Source organism: Thunnus maccoyii, chromosome 16, assembly GCF_910596095.1.
Source record: "Thunnus maccoyii chromosome 16, fThuMac1.1, whole genome shotgun sequence".
Classification (NCBI taxonomy): Eukaryota; Metazoa; Chordata; class Actinopteri; order Scombriformes; family Scombridae; genus Thunnus; species Thunnus maccoyii.
The window spans coordinates 8,434,966-8,449,401 of record NC_056548.1 but is presented as its reverse complement, the minus strand read 5'-3'; the positions used below and the strand labels follow the sequence as shown (position 1 = coordinate 8,449,401).

Here is a 14,436-nt window from a genome sequence, read left to right as displayed (position 1 = left end):
ACTGACATGATTTTAACATGAGTACTTCACTATTTTCTTATCTGGAAATTATTTTGGGACACATCTGTCCTCAAGTCAGAGGTCAATGTCAGCTGAAGACCAAAAACCCTCCTGCATGGTCCAACACTTCCTTGAAATCATCATAAGAGGCAACATACATATATATATAACATATTGGCTGAAGAGATCATATGCTGTTCATTAGTTCTTTTGTTATGACTTGTTATGTATATTGGTGAGTGCTTTCATGGTTTCATGACTTTTACTTGTTTTAATTAGAGATGCACCTTTACCAGTCACGTAAAAATTTATATTAATATCAGTTTCAGTGTAATTTTTTATTTCCAACATTTGGCCACTACTGTAATTTGCCCTTTATGTTTGTATTCACCTAATAGTCACGTATAGTACAGGGCCAAGCATTGTTCACAGCGGAAATTCCTCGGTTTATAAAATCCAGATGTATGTCAGGTTAAGTTTTGGGAACCTTGTTATGAAATAATGCATAATATCAGTAATATTTCTGTTTGAATGATGTGGCAATAACAAACATGGCATCTTGGTTTTTGAGTATTCCACACAATATAAGTATGAATTTAAAACAATGAAGGGAATATTTAAAGGACGAGTTCACAATTTTTCAAGTGTGTCTAAAAACAACAGTCAGGTGTCCATATGAACAATGAAAGAGGTTTTCCTCGCTGTAATCATTCCTCCTGTACATACTGGCTATTAAAAGATCCCCTTCAAATGTGTTTTCAATGTAAGTGTTGGGGGCCAAAATCCACAATGTGTCCACACAGTTATTTTGTGCAAAAATGCATTGAAATATCTATGCAAAGCTTATATGAGTGAGGCTTCAGCAGTCTGAATTAGTTATATCAAGTGGATATCTGCCACATTTAAAGTCTTTTTAGCATCAAATTCCTTATTTGTGTTTCCCTGTTGAGCTGCAGTGGAAGTATAACAACAAAAAGAGGGACTTTGGTACTAAAAAGACTGTAACGTTGAAAGATATCTACTTGATTTGAGTCATTTGGACGGCTGAAGTTTTATAATAGCCTCAGGTAAACTTTTATATACATTTTTGCACAGAAGGAAGCTTGTGGATATGGTCCCCCATCACCCACACTGTAAGTGCATTATGAAGAGATCTTCTAATGGTCAGTATGAACAGGAGGGATGATTACAGCAAGAAAAACCCATTTCACTTCATTTGGGCACCTGACTATTGTTTTAAGACAGACTTGAAAAATTGTGAACCCGTCCTATAAGTAGAAAATCAGCTTTATTTACCTATTTTCAGGAGTCCTACATTTCCCAGAAGTCCCTGCAGGTGGCGCCATTACTCGCAGAACTTCCGTAGTCCAGCGGGGTAAAAAAAAAACACTATAGCGGTGACTGAAGCCTGAGCATCATCCTCACACTGACGGAGACGGCGGATGAAGCGGAGGGACAGCAAAGTTGAATCCGGAGGCAGCCAGGCATAAAGTAAGCCACAACTAGTGCACTTCGGAAAAGATGTAGAAAATTTGTATGCTTTTCTTTTCAACAAGCATGTTACAGTAGTTATCTATTACCCCGGCTTCAACGTCAAACCTTTTAATTTTTGCTCCGTTAAATGTTTGATGGACCTGAGCGTCTTTGCTCAGTAACCGTCGCGATGAATGAGACAAAGAGGATGGATGCAGTCTGAGAAGACGCCAACTGTTAACGTTACGGTGTTTTTTTCCCCTCTCTCCCTATTTTTGGCAGAGGATAACTTCACAGAAATGTAGATAACTCGACTCTTCTCACCGGCTAACTTTACAATTCCGTCGACGACAGAAAGTAGCTAACTACTTATATGTCCAGAAGTGCTTGCGTCACGCGCTTCACGCTTTTAACGGTTGAAGAAGTGAAATTCATCTGTTGGACTGTTTTGGCTTAGAAACAAACCAGCTTCTTCATGAGGGGAATTTTTATCTTTCACTTATAATCTCCAAGAGATCAACAGGAGAGTCTGAACCTGTCTTGCTTGCACTGTTTTTGCTCAAAAGCACTAAAGCAGGGCAGATGCTTCAACTAGGATTGGCCAGATTAAAGAGCATCTGAGAGCTAAATATGTTTATACAGTAATATTGACCCCTTTGCTGTTTACACAGTGTTTTCTATTGCTCTGCCCATATCTAATAGATGTGCCTGCTTTGGAGAATTGAACTTGGGACTGTGTGTAAGGTGAGAGTTAAGTGGACCACAGCTCCCAGCAGCAGCAGCAGCAGTGTGACTGGAGATGAGGATGATGGTGTGCACTTAAGGTAGGCCTTCCTACTGTATATCTTAAGATGAGTCAAGGGCCAAACCTCGTCCTGGACTGGTTGTCGAAGCTCCATCTGTCTCAGTATGTGGAGTCGTTCATTGACAATGGGTATGACGATCTGGAGGTTTGTAAACAGATTGGGGGACCAGACCTTGATGCCATAGGTGTCCGAATTCAGTATCACAGACACAGGCTGCTCTCAGCAGTGCAGCAGCTGAAAGAGGAAGAGAAAAGGAAATCACCTGGCTACTATTTCACCTTAGAGCCTCTGGATGCTCCTACTTGCCATCACACTTTACACTCAAACAGAGAGGAGGACTTGAGGACATTAAGGTCACACACAGGAATACACCAGGCCTCCTGTCCTGGAAACCATGACCCGATATTCACAGATTGTAATGATTTTGTGACTTATCCCAAACTGAAGCTCAAGGTACTGATAAGAGATAAACTTGCAAAAGATGGAATCAACCTTGGACAAGCTCCGTACACCCACAAGGTAGGCACATTTTATTTCCTTACAACAAGGTGATACTGAATGCCGGCTCTTCAAGTGCTGCCTCTTGTAATTTAGCACGCTTACTTTGTAGTGTATGTGATGAAGAGTGTGTCGAATTTCTTTGATGGTGCTGACTGCCAGTGATTCTTCCTTATTGCTCCAAGGATGCTTTGGTATTTCTGGCCACTGGCCAAGATTGACTCTTACTGAAAACTGAAGTAATTTGTATGTTCAGTAGCTTGATTTAGTAATATTTTATCATTGGTATATTTGTCTATTGTTCTTTTAAATCTCACAGTATAATTTAGCTGGTAATGCTGTTGTAGCTTGGGTCCAGATTTAGTGTGGTGATGTTACTGCAGAAACAATTAATAAATAAATGAATCAATTAGTTGAACAGAAAATTAATTGTGAACAATACTTCTCAATACAATGTCAGGATTTATTGTCTCTCTTGTAATCACTGTAAATCAATTTTTTTTTTGTTAGTTTGGCTTTTTCAAACTTTTGATTGTTTTTATTCTACTATTCATTCTTTTTCATTACAGTTTACAGACTACACAATTAATTGCTGCCTTAGTGATGTTTCACCTTCTTCTAATTTACTCACAACATGTTCAGGTTAAATAGATTACACACCTGATCGCAACATCAGGACTGCCGAGTGATCTCTTGGGTTGTATGTTTACATGGTGAACACAATAGTGAGTGCAAGGAGAGAGTTGTTCCATTTAAGATAAATGTGTGTCTGCATTGTATTCTGGTCTGTTGAGGTTTGTACTTGGACTCTGAGAGACTGACACCAAAATCAGAAGTTTAGCAATGAAATTTTAGATCTCATAGATGAATCAATCATTGCTAGTATATATTTTGGTATAATTTCATGCCATCTACGTGTAGACGGTGGTGCAGGAATAAGAAGAAATACACCGTAATGTAAAACAAAATACTGTAGATTTCATTGTTGATTAATCTGCCACTTGTCACTGCCACTTTTCAATTATTTCATTAATTATTTGGCCTATAAAATGTCAGATATTAGTTAAAAAATGTCCATCACAATATCCTAAAGGTAATATCTTCACATTTGGTGTCACATAAGACAAACAAAGGCAGCACATCTTTACAATTGAGAAACTGGAAGTAGGGGTGATGTTTTAAATTTTTTAAGAAAAACAATTAATCAAGATAGTTGCTGATTAATTTTCTGTCAGGCGACTTATTGATTATTCCACTAATGGTTTTAACTTTACTGTACAGTGCATCCAGATATGCAATCAGGTATTTAAGTGTTAAAGGTCAGGATAAAGGTTATCTCAGGATTTCTGGGATTCAGAAAAGTAATGATGATAGATAGCTTAGCTGGTGCTTGTAATTGCATGATGAGTGGAATCTGCATACTATATGATTTAAGCATAACCAGTGAGCAGGGGTTAAAAATCCTCTGACCTCTGAAGGCAGATGTCAGTAGGACAATGGATCAGTCAGCCATGATGACAGATGTTTACTCCACAGATAATACATTTACTGACAACATGGCATTTTATTTCTGGTGATCTGCTATGTTCCTGACAACTGTACAGTCTGCCGGCTGCAGAGTCTGCTGCAATTAATTAATTGTAGAGGATGGCTATTCTACTTTGGCATCAACCAAATCCATTCAGTCCATAATACACTGAGTGAATAGTCCGAGGCCTGCCAGATGACAAACTGAGTAGCACATTTGGCTTATTTCCAATGGTCTGTCACTATCAGTGGAAGGTGTGATTGATGGATTCTGTTTTTTATTATATCACAGAAAACCGATGTTTTCCATTAGACAGTGAACGGTGGACTGGTTTTATGAATCTGTTTCATATGTATTGTAACAGACTGTTGTAATGAATCCCTGCTAAATACGACCGTTGGACACCAACCCAGAAAATCTTTGTATTTTCAGACCTTAGGCACAGTTTGTGTTCTCAGCAGTGGCACTCAGCCAAGAGACAAATTGTTCTTTTAATGCACATTCACACTCATCTTGGTTTCGTCTTTCCTCAGCAGATAAAAGTTTTAAATGCTGCTCATCAACAATGAATGAATGTGGTCTGAGGGACAGGCGAGCCAGGAGCAGCTTTCCAGTTTGATTGAACTGATCTTTGTGTTAATAGAAATCAGAGAATATTGAGCCTGCTTTACTAGAGTGCCTTTAAACAAGGCTCCCTATTGTGCAGCCTTGTCTACCCATAAAACACACTGCGATGTTTGGCATATTTTCATTTATTCTCATACTGAAAGTCTTATTGGAAAAGTATATTTTACCCTTCTGTTGTGTCATAAGATAAAATAGTTGCACTGTACTGTACTTTATTGTATGGTTCTGGTCTGCTTCACTGCTACATACTGTTCATGAAAGATTCAGATGCTGCAAACTACTAAGTGCAGAGGCACTTTGTGAATCACTTCTAACCCCTTTGTAGGTTGCAACTAATACAGGCACAGTTAGATTCACCCAGAAAAGTTTCTTTAATTCTCCAGACTTAAAAGCACCATCAGCTCTGTAGTCAGCAAAAGCCATGCTGGAGTTTTAGGTTCATTCACAGGCCAAAACCTATTAAAGGAACAGATTTTACAATAGCGGATGGGACAGTAGCTACGCTTATGCTCTTCTAGCTAGTTAATGTAGCCTTTACAAAGTTCAAATGACTGTCACTATCAAATCATTTATGTTTAACATTTGTTCTCAAGCCTCACACTGTGTGGTTAACAATGGAGTATAATGGCATTCTGCTGCATTTCAGTAGGAAATAGGCCAATCTTTTTGGTACTTTAAATATGGTCTGTTGGATCCTTAGCAGTACTTGCACTATGAAGACGTGCATGATCATTTACGGTGTGCATATTGATTACCAGTTTGATTGGGGCAGCTCATCAGTGAAGATTTGATTTTTAAAATAACACAACAATCAGGTCAGCTCTGTGTGATAACAGCATTTTAGAGCAGTTGGCCTTCCGGGTTCATCAGATTTAGTCCATTTAATGGTTTCAGAATGCAGGTATGTAGGCCAGTATGGCCCATTTTCTCATCAGAAATAGCATACTGCAGCTTCAGGCCAAGTCTGGCTGTGCCAGCAGTACTTTTTTTTTTTTGCTTGAATTTGTGCAGAGCGGGGTGATATATCAATATCATACCAATATGAAATTAATATTTTGACTTGCTCTTACTCTAGATATTGTCTGGGATTTTGGTTATTTTACAACTACTGTTATTTTTTCGTTACAGTTACAGTCTTAATGGCCCCAATGCCATAAAGTCACATGATCATTGCACAGTGATAAAAACATAAGTGAAAAGTGATCTATTGCATTAGCACACACAAATAATTTTAAAAATCCATCTCTAGAAGTTTAATTTTCATAACACACTGAAATTAACAGAAAACATTTTTAAAAATATAAAACTACTATTGGTAACTTGAAAACTCTAAAACGGTAAAATGGTATATTAGAAAATGCTCTGGGAGTCATCTTCATACCATACCATCATTTTTTGCACTTCTGTAACAAACATTGACCTTAGTTATGTTTAATGTAGGTGAGATCAAAAAACAGTATGGCATGTCCTCAGGTCCTATTCAGTTCAGGAGTTGCAGTGGTTTGGATCTGTAATTCCACAATGCCTCTGTCTCTCAGTCTGAGTTTGGTAGTGCAATCAATTCTCAATGAGCAATGTGCTTTTCTGACTATTTTGCACGCATGACTAGTTCACACAGGCCTGCAGGACCTATTAGTGACTTTGAGAGAGAGAAAACAAGACTAGGTCAAAACCTAGTATATGGCTGGGCCGTTTATGGTCAATATGCGAAATTGTGGCCAATTTGTAACAGGGATAGTCAGTGGTAGTGTCTATAATGTGAATTCCTGGATATTAAATGTTCATCTGCAATTTTCTGTAGCTGTCCCAATAATATTTGTTGTTAAAGTGTACTGAAGTAGCATCACATGACGTGGTTAAACAACGTTTGCAAGAACACCACTTTCCATTCATATCGTAGGATGTTTGATTTGAAAGAGCACTAATTTTAATTTTGATTATAATTATTCTGATTGTCTGTTAACTCTGCTTTCATCATTTTCTATCTGCAGATGTCTGTAAACATATGGTCTCATTCCTATGTTTACGTACGATTAGCATGCTATGCTAACAGTCTGTCAGCTGTGTGACTTTATGTCCGCGCCGTGACATCTTTCAGAGCACACAAACACCGCAAACACACTCGTCACCTCCCCAGCATAGTGCTGTTAATCTGGAAACACTGCAGCTACATTTTATTTCTATACAGTCTATGGGCTACACACAGCACAGCACGGCTATGTTAATGATGCTAGCCATGCTAACTATCTACCAGCTGCTGTGCAGGCTGGTAAAATGAATCCGTCGCATCTTTTTGTATCTGTAGGTTGGTCCTCCTGTCAGTGTCAGAACCTCCATGTGAGACGTTTCGGGTGGTAAATGTGTGTTTCTAAAACTTATTTTGGGGCTGCACTTAAGTCTGAGAGTGAGCTGCACTCGGGGCTCTGCTGTAAACGCCCCCTGAGGACATAATGGAAACTGTTCATACCAATTCATTTTGAAAAAGCAGTGACCAATGGGGAAACTCCAACACTCAGCCAGCCAACCAATGGTGTAACTGCATCAGTCAGTCAGTCAGTCAGTCAGTGACAGACAGACACTCAGGGTTTTAGAGCTGGTCTGTGTCCAGTCCAGCCAAAAAGTAATGCGATTAAAGCTGGTAAAGCTGTAAATGACCTAAACACCGACATCAGGATGAATGTTGCAGTGAAAGTGTATTGGGGATTTTCACAAAATAGATTAAAAGGTTTTACAGGCTTTAATAGGTTTTCAGTGAAGCTGGGAAGGGCTCGTCACAGGGTTTTCCCTGAATTTTTTGAGACAAAGGTGGCAAAGGTTGGAGAATGTACCACCTAAAGGTAGGCATGTAATTGTGCCTACCTTTAGAGTGTTGTGGGCTTAAGTCAAAAAAAATCATGATGTTACAAACAAAAGTTCAATTTTATACCAGGCTGGAACAAAAGGATGAAAAAATAAAGGTTGTGAACAATGATGATGTTGATTTTGTAGGCCTGGGATGATATGCTTATGTCTTGATTCAATACTGTCATAATACTTTTGTGCTGATTTGATTCACAATCGATTCTCAATTCAAAACCGATTCTGGATTGAATGAAGAGAAAAGGGGGCACTATTTTCAGTCTCTTGCTCCAGTATACTGTGTGCCAAACCATTCACTGGTGTCCTTATTCCACTGAAATACAATATAAAACATAACTGACAATTAAGATAAATGGTCCGCTGCCTTTTTATTTTAAAAAGTTAAGTGCATTAATTAATGTGAAAGTATCTTACAGTCTCCTGCCTGTATGGGAATAACAAACTGAGGGAGAGGAGGAGTGCTCCACTGTGTTGTTATTAACGTCATGTCTGCAACAATGGAGAGCAGCCTCTCTGCTGCACTGATAGCTCCGGGGAAAGACATCGCTGTCCAAGACACTGAGCTGGCGCAGGGTTTTTGAGGTGAAACAGACTGAGCAATGAGTTATTTTCTTCACCTCAGAATTTGTTTAAGTTGTTTAATGCTGCAGTGTGTGTTGGTCAGCCGGTCTCGTTTGTTATTGCTTGAGTTCACTGCTCCACTAACATTAGTCTCTTGAGTGACAGCGTAGAAAGTTCATAATATACTTCATGTGCGTCTCGCAAATGTAATTCATTGTGATTAAATCAAAAAACGCTTGCAACCGCTGCCTTTTTTGTAGATGAACTATAAGATAACTCTAGTGTATGTGCGCTGTAGACTGTCCGGGTGCTGCACTGCCCTCGCAGTAGAGTTCTGCCCTTTTCTTTCCGTCAACATCACATGTCGGTATTTTCAACAAAGACGACAACCAGTAATACAAAGGCAGCCTGCCTTTGAGTTATATAGGCAGGGAAAACCCTGTGTCATCACGTTTCACGGTCTAGTGTTTTGCTGCTAAATGTTTGTGTCGAAACATGACACAAACCTAAGTTAATCTGGTCACATCATAGAAATGAGAGCAGAATTTTGAGTTTGAAAGTGGATTTAAATAATTAACACAGAATGCTTTCACATTTACAGTATACTGGCAAAATGGCTTCATGAACCCATTCTATGCTACAGGGTGCCTTAAGCTTGCTTGCATCTCCTAAATGTCATTGCATACAAATAATGTAATACTGTAAAATGCACACTGCATGCACATATTGACCGGTACCAGAAGGTAAATGCTTTTGATTCCCACATTAGAATTTCAGTCGGTGGGAATGGGATTGGCTTCCTTGCTGCAGCCTCACCCCTTAATGTTGACTAGGACATTAAAATGTTACCTTGAAAATATGTCAAACATTTGTCAAAGTCAAACTGAAGTTAAATTGCATGCTATTCGTCTGCTACATACAAAGCAGCATATATATTAGCTCTGTATATCACATGTCCTGTGCTTTCTTTTGAGAAAAAAAAAGGGAGGAATTAATGTTTTATATTTTTGGGGTTCATGATGGCAACCGCTATCTTTGCATGAACATGTCGGAATATCATTAGTGCTCCACCTACGTAGACGGAAAACTTGTATCCATACAGCCAATCAAATCGCTTAATTTTAAACTATATTTGCATAGGCAGCCAACAGCCACACAGCAGTTTGCTACACAACACAGGACCAAAGTGTTTCAACAACCCAAATTAGCTTTCCTAAAGTCTCCTTCTCATCTAACTTAGGAATATGAAGACGTCTTGTCTGACACCATAGCTTGTTGAACAAGCCTCAAAACAAACATTCACTAGGAAAAAGGGCACTGTTGACGTCACTTCACAGGCTTGGTAGCTAATTAGCTGGTCAGCTGCATTCAATTAAACAGTATAAACTTACAAATGTCACTTCAGTCTCTTGAGATGTGGTCCTTCATTGTACCACTTTTAACAACATGATGTCTGCCCATGGCTTGTAAACTGCAGTGCAAGTTTGTTTACTTTGTCTCTCCCTTTCCTGCTGGATTACATTTTTGTTTTTTTGTTTTTTGAAGAAAATTTTAAAAACACACTATCATTTTTCACTGCAAAACCTAATGTGGTTTCAGTTGGACTTTAACTTCAGCAAGAGCACATCAAGATGATTAGCAAGCTTTCAGGATGTACATCAAATAATTACTTTTGTCATTTGACAGAAAGGCATACAACAAATTGTTTCCCACCCGGACCCTATTGGGAAGTTTTCCCTATATAACTCTCTCAACAATGAGCTTCAACTCCCCACAAGGCCTCATTGCGGTGCCTGGCCTGAAAAACATCCTTAGAATAGGGAACAAATCTTAGTTTTTCAAAAGATTTCCTTGTGTTGCTCTGCCAGAGTATCCGAGGACAAGCAAAACCAGCAGGCCCCTTTTGACAGAAGAAAAGCCAGTGTGAATAGAGCCTGGCAAAATACAAGCTCCGCAGCAGCTGACAGCTGTCTCTGCCTTTGTCACTATAAAGATGGAGACTGAAAAGAACTGTTTTTGTTGAACAGTGTGAGTTTTAAAACACCAGCAAAGATTTTACTATGAGGACCAGTGCAACATCATATTGGTCAGAAATAACCTGTGAACAAATGAGAGAAGTGGTTTTGTAGTTTAATGTTTGTTGTCTTCAATCAAAATTTTCTGTTTACTTCAGTGATTGATGTATGTTACCTTTAAAACAACAAGGTAACTTGTAACTTGGGTGTGTTGGTAGCACAGTGGTTAGTTCTATTGCCTTATAGCGGTGGTTCTCAAACTTTTTCTGCTTGGCCCTCCTTTTGTTGGTAAAAATAAAAAATCCCCCCCCCCCCCCCTTTGCTTGTAACCTCTTACAGAATTTAATTAATACAGAACTAAAACTTGTGTGTGACACCTTATGAAAAAATAAAATGAGGAACAAGTCACTTTTAGAGTGGAAGCATTAAAAGTGACATTTCAGCATGCATGTATTTTTTGTACACATTTTAATCAGAATCACCTGATGTTTCTTATTCTTAATCACTTCTGTGTTAACAGCTTCTGGTTTCAACAGAATTTCTCAAAATTGCTTCTCTGCACAAGAATTGCAAATTTAGCAACCCCGTGAGAATACACAAAACCTGCATTTTTTTTTTCTGCAAGAATTACACTTAAAGGACCATTGTGTAAGATTTAGGGGAATCTTAAGGCAGAAATTGAGTATAATGTTCATAAGTATATTTTAAATACTGTATAATCCCATGAAAATAAGAATTGTTGTTTTCATCACCTGGGAGTGGGTCCTCTTCCACAGAGGCTGCCATGTTGCACTGCCACGTTTCTACAGTAGCCCAGAATGTACAAACCAAACACTGGTTTTAGAGAGGGCCTTTTGTGTCTTTTGCAAGTTTTGCAGCCACCATAGGTTCACCTACACGCTTGGAAGGAGAGGGGGAGGGGTATTTAGTTAGTTGCAATCTGCAACCTCACCTCTAAATGCCATTAAATCCTACACACTGGTCCTTTAACTGGGTATCCACATAGAAAGTGAGACGTGAGCAGTGGCATTCTATCGTTTCAATTCACACCGACTCTGACCTGCTTTCAACGTCTCTGTCCATCTGTCAGCAGCTGAGAGCTGAGAGGACAAACTGCCTTCACCAGGCTGACTGACAGGAGAAATTTACTAACTAGAATCGTTTCATGTCGGCTCCTCAAGAAAGAAATCGACACTGTTTGTATTTATTGATTTATTGATTTTATTTCCCTGCCCCAAATGTAGTTAAACCGGCAGCTCAAAGGCAGACTGGGAGTCCTGATCAATCGATATACATAGTGTTTAAAAGGTCAACACACACATACAGCAGGAGCTTTGTGTGACTTAAACAGCTGTCTGTAGAGTTTACACTTCACTAAACGTGCCAGAGGGGGGGGGGGGAAAGAGACTCTAGTCAGTGTGGATAAGACGTCAAAAACAATTCTAAAAACACTTTCTTTAAGGATTGGCCGTTCCGTAGGCATGCCCCTCCGTCGTTACTCTGGGCCCCCTAGTTTGGGAACTACTTCCTTACAGCAAGGAGGTCCTAGGTTTGACTTTGACAGTTGGCCGGGTCTGTTTTGGAGTTTCCCTCCAAAGGCTCTGGTGTCCTCTCACAGTCCAAAGACACATAGGTTAGGTGAATTAGAAACTCCAAATAGTTTCTAGGTGTGGTGTAGTGCTGGGCCGGGTTTTAATTTCCTGTACGATGTGAATTTTTCATATACCGCCAAACCGGTGCATAGCTGAAATAATAATTGCTGTAACTCTTCAACAGACAGCAAAACATATAATAGCCATAAAAAGCACTACGGTCTATTAACTGCGTAACCTTCTTACTAACAGTTATAACTTTATAACACAACAATTAATAATCCACAGCTAACTCTCTTTAACAGGGCAAAGCACTGTGGCACACAACAATTTGTGACACAAACAATTTGTAACACTAATAAATGTACATTTACAAAATTACACAGCATGCTGGCTACAGCTTGCTAGCTTGCCAGGTAGCTCCGTTATTGAGATTTCAGAGATTCAGATTGAGATTTGGGCGAACAAGCCTTCGCATACAATTACGGTTATTGGGGCACCTCCGTCAGCATCCTACTGTTTAAGAAATAAACATGATTTTTACGTGAATCGCTTCAAAAGTTTGTTTGTGAGTCTGAACAAAAGTAAACGCAGGAACTAGCCGTCTGTAGCAGCATTATGGCTGCATAGGGAACTACATCCGGGGCAGCTTGCATGTGGATTTGTTTACGTCTAAGACTGTGGATAGCTCAGCGTTTGAGCATGCTCGAGAAGTAAACAGAGAATGGAGAAACGTCTGGCTGCTAAGTCTCTCCAGAGTTTGGCTCTGCAGTCAGTCTATGGGAATCACTGCCCCCAGACTCTGGTACTATGAGCTCAGTGACTTCCACTGTGTTTAAACATACTCCATAGCTTTATGATGTATGTTTATGCTGTAGGCGTAATGGAAATCATATATTCATATTTGGTTGTGTTGTAGTGTGATCCTCTATTAGTATGTCTATTACTACTGTCTTCTTGCTTATGTACTGTAGGGTACTATGCCTACTGATGGACTTTCTTCATGTTATGTCAGAATAGATTAGGTCAAACCATTGGGCCATTACAGGAATATTGCTGGATTATTGCACTGATGGTGCCGAGAGGGGGGTGGTAGAATAGTATTGCACAGAGCACTCAAAAGCTTAACATGCCATGAACATGCTGGTCGCTTACAGTTTTGGATTCAGTAAATTCCTGCCCGTCTTGTTACTTATGCAGTAGTCTGTTACTCTCCTCCTGAGGATGCTGCATGTATGAAAAACAGGATTGTACAAGGGCAGCTGTCATTGTACCAGCATGTATTCAGCCACTGCACATTACATCACTGCTGAGTGATATCAGGGATGATATGTTTTGTATGTTGTTCACACAGGGTATACTATGCTATGTATAATGTAAACCCCCATGTTAAGCAGGGCATAATCACTGACCTATATCTGTGAATCTAAGATTAGAATGATCCAGGGTCAGTGGACTGGGGGGTTAAAGATGAATGTAGGTAATAGCTCATTGTTCTGTCTAGATTCCTCTATCCAGTTTATTTCTAATGCCCAATTTTCTCTGCCCTCATGTTGCCTTCAAAGAGAAATAATTCAAGAGAGCATCTGGAGGAGTTTGCCCAGAGAAACAGAAGTAGCAAAGTGCATCATGAACTCTATCTCCAGCAACACACAATGTACATACTTAACAATATGTAAGCTCAAGTAGGGAGGGATATTTTTTTTTTCCAAAATACACAAAGTTGTTTTGTTGTTTTTGTGTAAATATTTCCCTTAAGCACTGGCAGCTATTGACACACTCCTCAGTCTCCAGTCTTTATCTCTCTGTGGCTTCAGCTATTGTATAACAATGCTAAGTAGGTCTTTGAAACTATGTGGTGCTCTCTGAATTTAAATCACTGTGTGGAAGAGAAAGGCTCTTTTGCTTTATTGCAGACAACATGGCAGGCTGCTGAATTGAGAAAGGAGGTTTAATTTAAGTCTGTAGCAGAACTAGTACTGAGTGAGCAGTTAATTTGTTTTATGATATTTAAAATATTAAGTCAGGCTCATATTATTTCATATTTTATGTGGGCTTAAGGAACCCACCCAACATGACTTTTTTATGTCATATAATGCTTTCAGGAATAAGAATTCAATAATACAAAATGTCAAAAATTGCATGACAGTAAGAAATATTAAATATGATCTGAACCTTAAGTCAGTGTCAAGATTATTTCTTACCTCCCCATCCATGATGACTGGTATTTTGGATAATAATTATATCTCTGAAATGAAAAAACTTCCTTAAAACACAGAATTTTGATCTGGTATAGATTTGTGTGTATAAATATGTTTTTGAGTGGCTCCTTGGCCCTAAACCTTTTCTCTCCGGGTGCTGCCTCCTCACCAGGCACTAGGTCGTCTTTAAGCCACACTACATTGACCTTGATCACATTCCATTACAAGGGTATAGCCATGCTCTCTGCAGGGCTATTTTTACTGCATGTGCAAGAT

At 39.2% G+C, this 14,436-nt stretch overlaps 1 protein-coding gene across 3 annotated transcripts in view; it reads left to right on the top strand.

The window, feature by feature from the left end:
• The first annotated feature begins 1,319 nt into the window (after positions 1-1,319).
• Positions 1,320-14,436, top strand: part of sash1b (SAM and SH3 domain containing 1b) — a 54,658-nt gene continuing 41,541 nt past the window's right edge. Inside the window, exons 1-2 of one of the 3 annotated variants that reach the window (XM_042437098.1) lie at positions 1,320-1,491; positions 2,176-2,798. In XM_042437098.1, coding sequence (XP_042293032.1) covers positions 2,325-2,798 — 474 coding nt within the window. In that variant the 5' untranslated portion in view covers positions 1,320-1,491; positions 2,176-2,324. The remainder of the gene's footprint in view (positions 1,492-2,175; positions 2,799-14,436) is intronic. The other 2 variants (XM_042437099.1, XM_042437101.1) reach the window with 2 other exon arrangements.